Raw genomic sequence first — 17,059 nt, 5'->3', positions numbered from 1 at the left:
GATACATAGTTTGATTCAAAGAAGTTACCTCTCCCCCCCCCCTTTTTTTTTTGCAGGGGGAACAGGTATTTTTAAAAAATATATTTTTATTGATTTCAGAGAGGAAGGGAGAGGGAGAGAGGGATAGAAACATCAATGATAAGAGAGAATCATTGATCAGCTGCCTCCTGCACGCCCCGCACTGGGGATTGAGCCCACAACCCGGGCATGTGCCCTTGACCGGAATCGAATCCGGGACCCTTCAGTCCACAGGCCGATGCTCTATCCACTGAGTCAAACCAGCTAGGGCGGTGTTCTTCTTTTTTTATTGTGACATATAACATAAAATTTACTATTCTAACCATGTCTAAGTATACAGCTCAGTAATGTTAAATATATTCACATTGTTGTGAAACATCTCCTGAACTTCTTCATCTTGCAAAACTGAAACTCTGAACCCACTAAACAACAACTCCCCACTTGCCTCTCCCTCAAAACCACTAGAAATCACCAGTTTACTTTGTTTGATTGCATTAGATACCTCATGTAAATGGAATCATACAGTGTCTTTTGGTGACTACCTTGTTTTACTTAACATAATGTCCTCAAAGTTTATCTACATTGTAGCATGTGACAGGATTTCTTTCCTTTTCCAGGCTAAATAATATTCTATTGTATATATTTACCACATTTTATTTATCTATTCATCCACTAATAGACACTTGAATTGCTTTTACCTCTTAGATATTGTGAACAGTGCTGCTAGGAATATGGGTGAGCAAATAAATATCTTTTCAAGACCCTATTTTTAATTCTTTTGGATATATTACCAGAAGTGAGATGGCTGTGTCATATGGTAGTTTATTTTTAATGTTTGAGATACTTCTATACTGCTTTTCACAATAGTTGCACCATTTAAAAAATACACTAAAGGTGCACAAGTTTTCCAATTTCTTCACATCCTTATCAAGATGTATTTTCCACCCTAACCAGTTTGGCTCAGTGGATAGAGCATCGGCCTGTGGACTGAAGGGTCCCAGGTTTGATTCCTATCAGGGGCATGTACCTTGGTTGCGGGCTCATCCCCAGTTGGGGGTGTGCAGGAGGCAGTTGATTGATGTTTATCTCTCATCAATGTTTCTAACTCTCTATCCCTCTCCCTTCCTCTCTGTAAAAAAAATCAATGAAATATATATTTTTAAAAAAGATGTATTTTCCTTCCTTCCTTCCTTCCTTCCTTCCTTCCTCCCTTCCTTCTTTCCTTCTTTCCTTTCTTCCTTTCCTCTTTTCCTTCTTTCTTACTTTTGAGAGTAGGCATCTTAATTGTTGTGAGGTGATATTGTGGTCTTGATTTGCATTTTTCTGATGATTAGTAATGTTGAGCATTTTTTTTCATATACTTTTTGGTCATCTGTATATTATTGGTGGAGAAATGTCTATTCAAGTCCTTTGACCATTTTTTAATCAGGTTATTTGATTTTTCTGTTGTTGAGTTGTAGGAGTTTTAAAAAAAATACTCTTATCAGATATATGATTTACAAATATTTCTTCAATTCCATAGATTACCTTTTTACTCTGCTGCTTGTGTACATATGTTTGAGCTTTGAGTCTAGAGACAATATTTTACATTTTCCTTTTAGAAATATTATGCTTTTAAAGTTTAACATTTTAGTTCTTAATTTAAAATATTTTGAGTATTTTCAAATGTATAAAAGTGAAAGAGAATAGTATAAGGATTGTGACTGCTGGATCATGTACATTTAGTTTTGTAAGAAGCTGCCAAACTGTCTTTTACGGTGGTTGTGCTATTTCGTATTTCCATCAGTGATGAATTCTCACCAGTGTTTGGCATTGTCAGTGTTCTGAATTTTGGCCATGTAAATAGATGTGTAGATTTTAATATCACATATAGAATACCACTATCTGCTATCACTGATAGAGCTACAGTAGTGCTCCCCCCTTATTCATGGAAGATACATTCCAAGACCCCCAGTGGATGTCTGAAATCATGGGTAGTACTGAACCATCTATATATTGTGGGTTTTTTCATATAAAGTGCAACTTATAAATTAGGCACAGTAAGAGATATAAAACAATGACTAATAATAAAATAAAAGCAATTATAACAATATACTGTAAATGCCCTTGTCGGTGTGGCATAGTTTGTTGATCATCACCCTCTGCACCAAAAGGTCATCAGTTCAATTCCTGGTCAGGGCACATGTCCAGGTTGTGGGTTCAGTCCCCAGTCAGGTGCATATAGAAGGCAACTAATAGATATACAAGAGGCAACTGATCTCTCTCTCTCTCTCAAAAATCAATGAAAACAGCCTTAGCTGGTTTTGCTCAGTGGATAGAGCATCGGCCTGCAGACTGAAGGGTCCCAGGTTCGATTCTGGCCAAGGGCACATTCCCGGGTTGCTAGCTCGATCCCTAGTAAGGGGCGTGCAGGAGGCAGCTGGTCAATGATTCTCTCTCATCATTGATGTTTCTATCTCTCTCTCCCTCTCCCTTCCTCTCTGAAATCAATAAAGAAATATTTAAAAAATCAATGAAAACATTAAAAAATAGGAACTTAAAAAAACAATATACTGTAATAAAAGTTATGTGAATGTAGTCTCTTTCTCTCCCAAAATACCTTATTGTACTCTAATCATCCTTTTTCTTGTTATAATGTAAGATGATAAAATGCCAAACCTATTCCTGAATCTGTGTAACCATCCTTATCTGCAAAAAATGGCTTGGTGTCACTATCATGGAATCCCTTGCTGGGTCTTCTAATAGGCTCAATGGTTTCTAACACTAAACAATGCCATAAATTGAAACATGTCTTCCACCCACAAATTTAATGCCTTTTCCATCTTAACTAAGCTCTTATTATGCACTGTGGCTATCTATAATATTTGCAGTTTGAGGTGTGACAGAAAAACTAGCATGCATTTCTTTTTCCTTCTTTACAATTTCACAGATGGAAGATTTGTTCTTACTGTGTAGATCTCAGCAACCTCAGCATACATTTCCCTCCTTTCTTTATTAAGTTGAGAACTTTCATCTTTTCACTTAAAGAGAGCACTTTAAAGCTTCTCTTTGGTATATCTGAACTAACAGCAACAATGTTCTTGTGCTTTGGGGATAGTATTAAGTAAAATAAGGGTTACTTGAACACAATTACTGTGATACCAGGACAGTTCATCTGATAAACAATTAAGTGACTAACAGGCAGAGAGTGAATACAGAGTGTAGATGCTAGACAAAGAGATGATTAACATCTGGATAGATAGAGTGGGACAGCATGGGATTTCATTATGCTACTTAGAATGGCATACAATTTAAAACTTATAAATTCTTGGTTTCTAGAAATTTCCAGTTAATATTTTTGGACTGTTGTTGACTTCAGGTAACTGAAACCATAGAAAGAGAAACCATAAATATGGGGGAGGGGGAGAGACTACTGTACTTATTTGGAAATGATTATAATATAAGGGATAGAACAAGAATCTAGATTTGAAACTTGGTTCTGCCATTTATTAATTCATTCAAATATATGCTACCAATTACCTATTACTTTTACAGTTTTGTGCCTGGCACTGAGTACAAAATGGCAAACAAAACAGACATGATTCTTGTCTTCCCTGAATTAACCATTTAATGGGAGGGACAGCTGAGTTAACAAGTCATTGCTACTGTGTGTGATAAGAGCTTGTGGCAGAATTTAGTAGGTATTCATCAACCTGTCTTCTCTCCTTCCCTAGCACACAGCTAGATATTAGCTAGTTTCTGTGCAGTGAAGTAGATCTATTTCAGAGGTAAATGGACAAGTCACAGTGGTTGAGTTCATGAAGAAAGTGAAGAAAGGGGAGGATACAAGGATGACACCTAGCTTTGTTTGGGACACTGGACGAGGAGCTTGAAACACAGGAGGAAGAGCAGGTATGAAGAGTAAAGAAAATTAGTTCGGTCCTGAATAGGTTGAATTTGAGGTAATTATGGTATATCCATGGAGAGATGTCTCTTAGCAAGTTGACATGTGTCCATGGAGCTCTGGAGAGAGATAAGTCACCATTCTATTTTTGGAAGTCATTATCATGAAGATGGTAAGTAATGCTTGAAATAGAGAAATGGCTCAGAATGAATGCATAGAGTTTATTCATTCATCAAATTGTTCATTCAGTGCCAGCATGGGGGTGGGGGTAAGCAGTGAAGATACAAGATCTTTCCTCACTGAAGTTTAATCCATAGGGAAGCCTCTGGAGACAAATAATAAACAAGTAAACACTTCAATAAATAAGATCTTCAGATAGTTCTAGTGGTAAAAAGAAAATAAACAACATGAATTACTGAAAATAAACATTATGGCAGAGAATTACTGTGTGTTTTATACCCAGTGGTCAGAGAAAGACTTCTCTGAGATGTTGTACCATTGGAGCTAAGAGACAAGAGGGCCAAGGACTGAAGACAGAAGAAAACTGACATTTAAAAGCTGAAGAGAAAAGGATCCACAAAGAAGATTAGAAAGGACCAGCCAGAAACTTGAGAGAACATCCACAGACAAAGGTAGCAGAAGCCACTAGAAGAGGGCTTTTCAAGAATGGAAAGTTTAAGACACGGACAAGTGGCCACTGAATTGACAACTAGGAGGCTGACAGGACCTTGGGAAGGGTTCCATTGCTGGAATGGAGGAGGGCTGGAGGGTAGTTCAATACAGGGTGAGAATAAAGTTAGAAGTGAGGAAGCAAACACAGAGGGAATAGACAGGCCGTTAATGAAGTTTGCTTCAGAAGTAAAGGATGGAAGTGAAGGAAAAACAAAATTTTTAAGCTGTGAAAAATAACAAGCATATTTGATTGAAAGTATATAGAGTAAAGCTGGAAACTTATGAGAGAAAAAAAACAAAATAAAAAGAATTCAGTGATTGTATGCTAAGTGTTTATATAGTTTTCCTTATTTAATTCATACAATACTAATGTTATCCCCAGTTTAAAGATCAGAAACTTGAATCTCAGAGAGTTTGAGTTCCTCAATTTACAGCTAGTAATAGGTGTTGTGGCTCTAAATCCATGTCTGTATAACTCCAGACATTGTTTAGGACTTTTAAAAATGTTTTTAAAAATTACACAGACAGTCCTAGCTGGGTGGCTCATCCCATACACCGAAAGGTTGCAGGGTCAATTCCTGGTCAGGGCATATATGTAGGTTGCAGATTCAGGGTGCATAGGGGAAAGCAACCAATTGATGTTTCTCTCTCACATCGATGTTTCTCTGTATCTCCCTCTGTCTTCCTCCCTCTCTAAAATCAATAAAAATATATCCTCAGGTGAGGATTAAAAAAAATTGCACAGATAATTCATGGACATGTTCTCCATAAAATACCTAAACAATCAAGAAGTCCACTGTTAATCATTTGGTTTAGATCCTCCCAGTCTTTCCCCTGAGCATTTAATGTTGGAATAATGCTATTACCTTTTAATGGCTCATCATCATTTAAAATCCAAGGTTCTCAGAACCATCAGGTCAAAATTTATTGGGGAGCTGGATATCTACACAGTCTCAAAATATCTCCCCACAAGTGACTTATTAATTACAAAGAAGAAAAGTATATATGCAAGGAAATCATCTGAATGGAGTGATCAGAAGTGTCCACCACCAGCAATGAGACAAGGTGACATCAGGTGTCTCCTGATGCAGCACATTTACAAGAGTCCATCATTTGTATAGTGTCACTGTACAATGTGTGAGCTCAAAATTTAATCATTAGAGAATTTTAATGTAAGCTCAAACTGAGGGAAAGCCTACAAAATAAACTTGCTTATACTCTTAAAAATATTGATATCATGAAAGACAAAGAGAGGACAAGGAACTGTTCCAGCTTAAAGAAGACTAAAGACACATGACAATTAAATGTAAAGTGTGATAAAGGATTGAATCCTGGTTCAGAAAAAATGAGCCGGGGGCCTCTATAAAGGACATTACTGGGGCAATTGTTGAAATTTGTATGTATTTGATAGCAGTATTTTATCAATGCACAATGTCCTGACTTTGATAATTATGCCATCCTATCTAATAAAGAGGGAATATGCAAATTGACCATCACACAGTCACAAAGATGGCTGCACCCACAGCGGAGGCCAAGTTCCCCTAATGAGTCTTAACAAGCAATCAGCAGGGACCTGGGGCTGCACTCCCTGCCTGGTGGGGCTTGACAGGGAACCTCAGGCCACGCCCCCTGCCCCGGCGCCAGGTCAGGAGACCTCAGGCTGCGCCCCCTGCCTGGTGGGGCTTGACAGGGGACCTCAGGACATGCCTCCCGCCCAGCAGGGCTTGACGGGGGACCTCAGGCTGTGCCCCCTTGCCCCAGCACTGGGCTAGGGGACCTGAGGTTGCACCCCCCCACCCAGCGGGGCTTGACAGGGGATCTCAGGGCACACCCCCACCTGGTGGGGCTAGCCAGGGGACCTCAAGGTGCCCCCCCCCATGCTGGGCCAGGGAACCTCAGGCTGCTCCCCCTGCACAGGGCCAGGAGACCTCATGCCACACCCCCCACCCAGGTGCTGGGGGAACTGAGGCTGTGCCCCCCCACCAGGCGGGGCTTGACGGGGGCCCTGAGGCTATGCCCTCCTCCCAGCTGCACCCACAGCGGAGGCCGAGTTCCCCTAATGAGCCTTAACAAGCAATCAGCAGGAACCTGAGGCTGCGCCCCCCGCCTGGTGGGGCTTGACAGGGAACCTCAGGCCGCTCCCCCTGCCTCGGCGCTAGGCCAGGATACCTCAGGCCACGCTCTCTGCCTGGTGGGGCTTGATGGGGGACCTCAGACTGTGCCCCCCCCTGGCCTGGACTGGGGGGACCTCAGACCGTGCCCCCCATCCGGCGGGCCTTGACAGGGGACCTCAGGTCGCACCCCCCGACCCCAGCGCCAGGCCAGGGGACCTGAGGCTGAGCCCCCCGCCTGGTGGGGCTTGACAAGGGTGGGGCTTGACTCTGGGTCCTGCGGCGTGCCCCAGACTCTGACAGGAGGAAGATTTTCATGTACATTTTACTAATTTTCTTTCATCTCTGACACTTCTATTATAGAGAAAGGGAAAATAGCAATATTAAAATAGTTCCTCTAATTAACCCCCTTTTAATGTGCACAAATTTCATGCACTGGGCCACTAGTGGTTATATAAGAGCATGTTGTTTTTAGGAGATTCATAAAAAATATTTAGGTATTAAGAGTTATAATGTCTGCCCAGCCAGTGTGGGTCAGTGATTGAGCTTTGACCCATGAACCAGGAGGTCACGGTTCATTTCCTGGTCAGGGGATATGCCTGCATGCCTGGATTTCAGGCTTGATCCCCTGTGGGGGTGGGGGGACATACAGGAGGCAGCCAATCAATGATTCTCATCATTGATGTTTCTGTCCCTCTTTCCCTTCCCCTTCCTCTCTCTGAGATGAATAAAAAACTTTTTTAAAAAAAGTCATGATGTCTGCAACTTATGCTTGAGTAAGTTTAAGAAAAAATATTTAGCGAAAGAGAGATATTGAGAGAGATAAATCAAAGTGGTGAAGTGTTAACCATTGATCAAGATTCTAGGTGAAGAGTATAATACTTTGTCTATTCTTAGACTTTTGTTGAATTTTTTTTCAAAATAAAACGTTAAGTAAAAAAAGTCCAATGTCCTTACAGAAGGCCCTATGTAATCTGACCTCAGAATTCTCTCTTGTTCCAACACTGTCCCCAGAACTTCTGCTCAAGCCACAAAGGCTCCTTGCTGTTCTTCAAACACAACGAGAACTCTCTTGCCCTGTATCATCGCTAGGCTTTCCCTAGGGCCCAACATCTTATGGCTCACTCTTCACTTCACATAGGCCTCTGCTTAAAGGTCACTGCCTTGCCTGCCATCTCTAAAATAGAGTCCCTATCACTTTCTATCTCCTTACTGTGTGTGGCACACTATAGGTTGCCTGACACGTTCTCCATTTTTAACTCCACATTTTCTCTGCCTTTACTCTTCATGCTACTGAAACCAACACTTAATTTCCCAGTCTTTTTTGCAACTAAAGATGGCCATATGATAGTGTTCTGGCCAATAACAAGTAAAAAGAACTCTCTTGTTGCCTATGTTTTTTCTTCCTCCTCCTTCATGCTTGGAATGCTGATCTATTGCATAGAGGAGCAGAAGCCACATCCTGAAGATACGGTAGTAGAGCAGGAAGCTAAAAGGAGCTTCATTCTTTCATGATCTACCCCCAGCTTTCTCCCCCTCACCTGTATTTCTGTTCCACATGATAAATAAATCCTTATTTATGTAAACCTCAGCTAATGAGGTTTTCTCATACACGAAAAACAGTAAAAATGACACACCATGCTTTATTTTTCTTCACAGGACTTTTCATTATTGGATATTACGATTTATATTTATTTGTTGATTTGTTTATTGTCAAACTTATATTAGAATGTAAGTTTCTTGAGGGAGGAATTTGATGTTTTACTTTTTTCTGTGTCCCAGCATCTAGAACTGCCTGACTAGTTAAGATACTTATTCAGTATTAACATTTGTCAAGTAAGTGCATTGCTTTGCAACTTGCTTATTTCCATGTTAGTAGCTATAGTTCTACCTATTTTTTTGCATCAACGTTCTTTGTAACAGGGTGTCCCATGATTTTATTTATCCTCTTCCCTGCAGAAAGGCATTTCAGTTATTTGCATGTTTTCCTTATTTTTTTATACATACTGTACATACAACTATGCTCACATGTGACTATTTCTTTAGGACAAAAATTATCCTGCAAAAAGTCTGACTCCGTATACTTCCACCAATGGCATATGAGACTAGCCACTACCCTACATTGTTGGTCAAGCCTATATTAATCAACTCTTATTTCTGCCAGTCTGAGGGGTTGAGGAGTAGGAAGGCTATATCGTAATGTTGATTTCATTTGCATTTTCCTAACAACTAGTGAGACTATCTTTTTATATGTTTATTGGATCATTGATTTTTTTATATCCTTTGCCTAATTTAATCAAATCTATATCATTACAAAATTTATTGTTACTTTTATAGATTAATCCTTTGCCAGCTTTTTATGTTGCAAATATATTGTATCAGACTGCATTTGTTTTCAAAAGTTATTTATGGCATCTTTCATCAAATAAAAGTTTTAATATTTTATGTAATAAAAACTATCCAATTTTTCCTTTATGATGTATACATACTGTATCTTATTTAGAAACATCTCATCTCAGTGATTATAAATATATTCAACAGTATTTTTTCTAATTTTTTTTTATCATTTTGATATTTTACATTTAGCACTTTAGTCCATCTGTTATTTATACTTACACTAGAGACCTGTACAAAATTCATGCACTCGTGGGGGGGTCCCTCAGCCTAGCCTGTGCCCTCTCGCAGTCCAGGAGCCCTTGGGAGATGTCCGACTGATGGCTTAGGCCCGCTCAGTTGGACATCCTTAGTGCTGCCGTGGAGGCGGGAGAGGCTCCTGCCACCACCACTGTGCTCACCAGAGCCCGGCTTCTGGCTGAGTGGCACTCCCCCTGTGGGAGCACACTGACCACCAAGGAGCAGCTCCTGCATTGAGCGTCTTCCCCCTGTTGGTCAGTGTGTGTCATAGCGAGTGGTTGTTCTGCTGTTTGGTCGATTTGCATATTAGCCTTTTATTATATAGGATATGAAGTTGAAATAGATCTAACTTTGTTTTTATCCAAATGGATAGCCAATTATTACATCACTAATTTGTTCTTCACTGAATTGACATAAAATATACAATTGGCACTTGGGGCAGAGAACTTGGGGCCCACTGACTGTGGAACAGAGATGCAGGAGAAGCTTTGCCAAAGGTCTCTGGAACTCCTTCCTCTCTCAGCTGAAGGCCCTTTCCACAGGTGCAATCTCTAGTATAGTGGTTTCTTTGTTACTAATGTTGTGGCCCCACCCCATAACAAAGAAACAGAATTTCTGGAGGATGAAGCCCAGAAATCAGGATTTTAAAAAGATTCCCAGTTGATTCTAATGTGCAGCCAAGGTTGAGAACCATTGCTCTAGTACATATATACCTACCTGGTTTTGACTCTATTGTTCTTTTTGTCCATTTTAGTACCATTATCCCTTTTTTAAAGTGGTATAACTTGCAGTACATTTTGATATATGATATAGAAACTCCCTCCTAATTATTATTTCAAATTTTTTTTTAGCTAATTAGATGCTTTTTCTTCTAGATGAATTTGAGAATGATTTTGCTTAGTTTTATAAAAATCCTACTGACATGTTATTGAGATTACATTGAGTTTCTAGATTAATTTAGAGAAAATTGATAACTTTATAAATTTGAACTGGTCAACAGAAAGGGATTATTTTTCTGCATTTATTTAGATCTTTTTTATAGCTTCAGTAATTTTGTTTTACATACAGTTTTTTTTGACATAAGTATTGAAAATGTTTATGCTTAGTTTATTTCCAGCTATTTTGTAGGTTTGTTGTAATTATGAATTAGGCCATTTTCCCCCCTGACATTTCTAATCAGTTATTGTGGTACACACAAAAGCTAATCAGTTTTTGTATATTTACTATATATATCTGAAGTAAACTCTCAAGTTTTCAGTTGATTTTCTTGGATTCTCCAGGCAGATGTTTCTACCATCCACAAGAGTCTAATCAGTTAGTTTCCATATGGCGTTGCTTCCCCCATGAGTGTTAAATTTGCTAATTTAAAATATTAGCATAAAAATTTAAGGGAACTAAAAATGTTTTAAGTTAAAGCATAGCATTAATTGTGATAAATAAAATAAGACATTTCAAGGTATACTTTTTACTTATCATCTGTTATTTTATATTTTACCTTGGCTTTGAAATGATGGTTACTTAAAATTAAAAAAATAAGCCATGGTTAAATAGAATTGTTTATTAAAATTAGCATTCACCTAGGAAGTATTAGATTTTACTCTTATCTAAAATGAATAGGACATTAAGAATCCTTCAATGCTTCTTTAACAAATTATCTACCATTATCTAGGGGTGATCCATCAGAGGCTACCATTTAAGCTTCTAAGAAAGCTTATATATTTGAACAGAGGAGTTAAAGATCCTACTGAATGTGGTTTCAATTTTCAAATGGGAATTACAGACCAAATAAAATTTACAAATTATTTTCTTGATTATATGCTTGAAATTTGATCATTTGTATGGGCCATTTGAGTTTTATGGTCAGATCAGCATGTATAAAATCCCACTTGCTAAATAGCAGTGAACTATTAGAGAAACAGATGATGAAAATAAAAAAAATACATTCTTTATGCTAAAATATGTAATGCCATAATTTTATGTTAACATAGTTTTAAAATATTACACATTTTTTTCCTCCAAGGGAAAAATAAGGGTCTTTCAGTTATGTTCAACAAATTTTTGTTTTTGAAATGGCTGTTACCTTATTTCAACTCTTCTGACCATTCTCAATAATATTTTGAAACAAAAATGAAGAAAATGACCAAACAAATAAAACAAGCCCATCTGATGGTCTCTCTTGTTTTCCTAGCACAGAGAGCCAACATGGGAAGGCACTAATCCAGTTCTCAAAACTGATTTAGTTCTTTCTTGATGCACTCAGGGTTTAAGAGTTAGACTAATAACATGCTTATTGAATTTCCAAGTATGAACGTTTCACTTCATGTAAGCATAGGCATAGTGATCTTTAAACAAAAGACCATGTGCTCCCAATCCCTCCTCCATGCCCCCCCCCTTTTTTTTTTACAATTACCACAGTAGAACAGGTACTGAGGAATACGAATAGAATTCCTTAAGATAAAAAGTGTGGAAAGGGAGTGCAAAGATTTCTTTTAGTTTTAAATATATCAACCCAAGTAGAACATTTATTTCTATCATATTAAAAGGGTACCCACTGGAACTTGGAAATACATACAGGTTGATCATGGACAGTGAGGAGGGTGGTCCCATTTTTTCACTTAGATTGCAGACCTTGGAATATAGTTGCATGAAAACACTTCCACATTTATTCCTTCCCCATTTTATTGCTATTACTTCCCCCCCCCCATTTAAATTTTATAAGCCATTTCTACACAGATAATTGCGATAGCTCAGGAAATCAAGCAGCTTTTTAATTTTTCCCTCCAAGAGAAAGGATATTCTTTAGAGATTACATTTTGTAATCAGAAATGGAGGGGAGAACCCAGCAAGGTTGTCTTGTTGAAATTATATGTAGGCAGCATGAAAATCCATGGCCAGTCTGTCACTCTTAAAAACCAAATTACCTACCAAAGCAATAAGAATTAGGAAAGATTAAATATACTCTTTAAAAATCCACTTTTGATTTTTTTCTGCCAACATTAAGAATTCCTTTTGGAAATATAATAACTATTGAGACAAAATTCAGTAAAGCTATTTATAGTCCAGGGGAAATAGTATTTTGTGTTGAGGAGGTGAGTTACACAGCAGGTTATGTCAGCACAGGCAGGTGAGATTCAACATTCTTTACTTCTCCTTTTTCTCCCTTTATGAGACGTCCCTGGTTTTCTGCACTTAGTTTTACTAAGCTTCACTTTGCTTCACCAGCTGACTAGGGTCTGGGCAGGCAGCACATATGTGATGTCCTGAAAACACACTGCCCTATATAAACAATTGTTTTTGGCAATTCGGAGGTTTCGTGGCAGGATTGCATCTTTTCCCTCCTCAAAATGAAATGTTTAGGCCAAAATTAGAACTACATGTGCAGTTTTATGAACTGGCATATTCAAACATTACAATTGTGTGTTTAAAAGGGGAATTTGATCTTTTTTTCTTTCTTCTTTGGAACTCCTTCTTTTCCTAGTTCCTTTGTTTTCTCTTTTACAGAACATTTTCATATCTTAGTATATCTATTCAGCATCTGTTTCTCCTCAATAACAATTCTCATTCAAAAATAATAACTCTTTGTCCTCTTTGGACATGTTTTGTTTTGCCCCCACCTATGAAGTTCACCAGCATGTGTTGAAGGTTAACAGCTCCATTTCTGGAATTCTCTTGGATCCGTTTTGGAGCAAAGTGCCAAAGTATATAAGGAGGGCTCAAATGTATCCGGACTCTGCCAAGTCCTGTGAGGAAGGCTCCACAGAGCTGCACCTTTGCCAGCTCCCTTCTGTTCTCACTGGGCCTGGCTTCTTCATGATTCCACACACGACCTTTTATCATTTGCTCATACGGAAAAAGAACCTTTGGATGAATAGAAGCAACAGAATCGTTATTTATGCAACAACACTCTAACTTGTCCATTAACAGGTAGAAAATTGTTTCTGACCTTACTGAGTTTTCTACTCTTGTACTTTCCATCCCACAGCACCCAGGGTCATGAATGGTTCCATTGATCATTTTCTAATGGTCCCATCAATCAATTGTCAACAATGACCAAAGTTGCTCAAAGAGCTTTTCCCACAATTACTGTTAATAGTAGAAAGAGTAGAGTAGGTGTATGACAAAGGCCCTGCTGGAAATGGTAGAAGGGACTCTTTTACAGTGTTTTGCCTGAGGGGCATTGGGTCACAGGGTCACTCCATGAACATCCTGCCTATCCTACTAGATGTGTTATTAGGCTGTTTGCTTCAGTTGTAACTTTCTGGTGCAAGAGGCAGTAACTCAACCCAAAGTGGTTCAAGCAGAAAGAGATTTTAGTGGCTTGTATAAATGAAAAGCTCAGAGTTGCAGCTGTCTTCTTATGTAGCTAAAATGTGGGGCTCAGGTGATATGATAAGGCCACTGATTTCTCTCATTTTATAAATCTTTTAGTGTTGGCTCATTCATAGGCAAGCTCTCCTTTCAGACTTACAATCTGGCTACAGAAGCTTCAGAACTTATATCTTCTCTGTTTCACATCCATAAGGAATCACTGCAGGCCGACATTTGATAATAGAAGGGTCAGCCTCATAAAACTGGATCACCAGTGGCTCTGGAAAGAGGAACACTGCTGGAGATCTGACACTCCTGGAGATTAACTAACCCTGGAGCCATCCTACCTCAGGACTTGTGATTGGAAACAATAACTTATTCCTACTGATTAAACTATTTTATGTTAAGTTTTCTTGTTATAAGGGAAATTATCTTTTTTAAAAATATATATTTTTATTGATTTCAGAGAGGAAGGAAGAGGGAGAGAGAGAGATAGAAATATCAATGAGAGAGAATCATTGATCGGCTGCCTCCTGCACGACCCCAGGACCGAGCCCACAAGCTGGGCATGTGCCCTTGACTGGAATAGAACCTGGGACCCTTCAGTCCGCAGGCCAATGCTCTATCCACTGTGCCAAACCAGCTAGGGCGGGAAATTATCTTTTTTACTCTTTCATATTTTAGCCTACATTTTCTTCTAGTTCCATTGTTTCTCTTATTTGGTTCATTCAGCAGAAAGCATCCTAACTGATAATTGTCATACTGGCTCTAATTGGGTCATAGATGCATCACTGACCATACATAATGGGAATGTGATGTGTGATTGGCCTCAGCCTCAATGCCCCAGTCCACATCCGACTACATGGACTGAGTGGATGTGTGATTGGCCTCAGCCTCAATGCCCCAGTCCACTTCTGCAGTGGGATGAGTTTGGAGAAAGGGGAAGAATATCTACTGGGAAATGAGGATATGGTTTCCATTAAATAGTGAAATAGATACTGTGAAGGAAAAACATCATGTGTCCAGTACTTTATCCTTTTGAATGTGCCTTTTATTACAGAGTGGCCTGAAATTGTCAGAATAGTAAATTAAGGAGTTGTGATTTGTTACTTGGTCTGGTAGCCCAGAATATATAACTTTGAAGGTTTTAAATCAAAGGCAGAGCTGCTATGCTATTGAATCATCTCGTTAGCCTATGAATCAATATGTTTCCTCAATTAGGGTCTCATATCTCCAGCTTTGGAACATCAGCCATTTCAAGGAAAGTGGCTCATGGCCAAGATGGACAAAGGCTGGGTTGCTTAACAATCTAGTACTCTCAAAGGATATTGGGAAACCCAGGCAGCTTTTAAGTGGCATGTGCCATCCCACAGGCCCGGTGTTTTTTTCTGGCCCCTTTCCTCATACCCCTGAAATTCATTTGGTCTCATGGCTCTCAGACTCAGCTGGTATGTAGAACAGTGGGGTCTCAGGTCAGGTTGTGTCTAGTGATTTCAGTTGTGCTGTTGGCTGGAATTCCATCTGTCAAGTAGGTTTTACAGTCAGCCATTCGATAGCAGTAGGGTTAGCCCATGAAACTGGACTTCCTGCATATCTGGAAACAGGAGCACCCCTGGAGATCTGACATGCTCTGAGAAAATTAGGAGTTAGTTTTAGCTATTTCTGGTTAGTCTCTGTTGAACCTAATGTATTCCAACACTTGAGGATAAAACACCCCCCCACACACACATACACACAGAGACAGAATAATTTATTTTTTTATTGTGAAGTTAAGTAACTTCATGGAAAGAGAATCTAATCAACATTGAACTATTTACTTGTCTCCACAGTAATTTTCTCTTTGTCAATTGACAGACATGGATTTTCATTTACTTATAATTAGTGTGAGCATACTAATTTTTGTTTAAGAAAGGTTTTCTTTACCTTGGCATTCTGATTTGTTTTCATAGATGGAAAAAAAAATCAGTGAGAAAGAGAAGGAATCATCCCTGGAGAGTTGGGAGGAATATGTGGGGTCCTACTCTCCCAGAGTTAAAGAAACCTTAAAGGACCCTGAACCCCTCCCCACATCTTTGATAACTGCCTTTTTAGACTGATAGTCACTGGAGCAGCTTTCCCAAGCGAGCAAGGACCTCTCCCAATTTCACTCCACAACACCCAGGGGGGACCCTCCATTACAAAGGAAAAATGAAATCCATCCTTTAGGTGTGCTAGGGTCCACTTGTCTGCCATGGGCCTATACCTTTGCCCCTTGCTTTACTGTGTTGTTTGGTTATTTCACTGGTTTCCCACACAGGAAGGAAGTGGAAATGATGCCCCTCTGGGACAGTCCTCCATATCATTCCCTCTAATGTCTTTTTTTTCTTAAAGTGCAATTGCACACCAATAGTTTCTAATCTGTCAAAACATAAGTTAAGGAAGTAGTGAAGTTAGGTTTAATTAAAACCACAATTATTTGTACAGCTGTCCCTGGGTTCATGGCTTGTAAAAGAGTTTAGCTTCAGACCCTGCTGCCTAAGTCCTTTGGGAGTTTCACACAAAACCCTTTACGCTCCACCTGGGCAGTGCCTATCCCAGTTTCACCAGTCACGTCAGGAGCAGGCCTGGAGGGCTTCGCCCTGATGCCACTTCCATGGTCAGGCTCTCCAAGCACCTGTTGCCTGGGGCAAGGCGGAGAACTGCAGAACTTTGAGACACAGTCATTTCCTTTTGTTTGGGGGGCCTAGAGGCCTTCAAGGATACTTCAAGAAATTCCTGAAAATTCTCCTAGGGCTGTGAGAAAGGGAGAGAGAAGAATCAGGCAGTCTTCCTTTGTGAGCTTTTCTCTGGTTCTTTACACTTTCACTCCCAGGAGGATCTTTTATGTTCCTCCCACCCCCAGCCCCAGAGCGTTAATGGACATTGGCAAGCATCTTTCAAAGGAGATGGGGGTGGGGTAATGCTGCAGATATGTATGCACATAGCGGCATGTTTTCTCAGCAGGACCCCAGAGAGGAGGATGAATTAGAGCTCAGCATCTGGCTGATTTTCAAGTGCCCGTGCAGCAGCGCTTCGAGCAGCCTGGATCTGAACAAGGCGATTTGGATTTTAAGCAAATGCACTGGCCAGCGCGGATCACTGACCGCGGGCCAGGGGCGGGGCCAGCGCCACAAGTCGAGAGGCCTGGAAGCCTGGGAGCCGCGGGTTAGGAAATGTGACCCCGGCGACCTCAAACACCCACCTCCTCCCTCGCTCGCTGCCCCACCTGCCCGCGGAGCGCACAGAGCCAGCCGAGGAGACGATGGCCAGCCCCGCGCCCTTAGTGGCCTCCATCAGCCACCAAATGTTGGCTTTGCAGACCCTGCAGCTCCTGCAGCAGGAGTGGGGCTGTGGGGACGGACCGGGCGCCCGTGGAAATTCGCGCGACCCGGACCACGTGTCCGCCACTCCAGCG

At 40.1% G+C, this 17,059-nt stretch overlaps 1 protein-coding gene across 1 annotated transcript in view; it reads left to right on the top strand.

Annotated features, from left to right (window-relative positions):
- Nucleotides 1-16,774: 16,774 nt before the first annotated feature.
- The window catches only part of DLEU7 (deleted in lymphocytic leukemia, 7), a 28,122-nt gene continuing 27,837 nt past the window's right edge, over nt 16,775-17,059 (top strand). Inside the window, exon 1 of the mRNA XM_005876933.2 lies at nt 16,775-17,058. Coding sequence (XP_005876995.1) covers nt 16,907-17,058 — 152 coding nt within the window. The 5' untranslated portion in view covers nt 16,775-16,906. The remainder of the gene's footprint in view (nt 17,059) is intronic.

This window comes from Myotis brandtii, unplaced genomic scaffold (genome assembly GCF_000412655.1).
Source record: "Myotis brandtii unplaced genomic scaffold, ASM41265v1 scaffold500, whole genome shotgun sequence".
Classification (NCBI taxonomy): domain Eukaryota; kingdom Metazoa; phylum Chordata; class Mammalia; order Chiroptera; family Vespertilionidae; genus Myotis; species Myotis brandtii.
The sequence above is the reverse complement of the archived record's forward strand: the minus strand, read 5'-3'. Positions and strand labels throughout refer to the sequence as shown.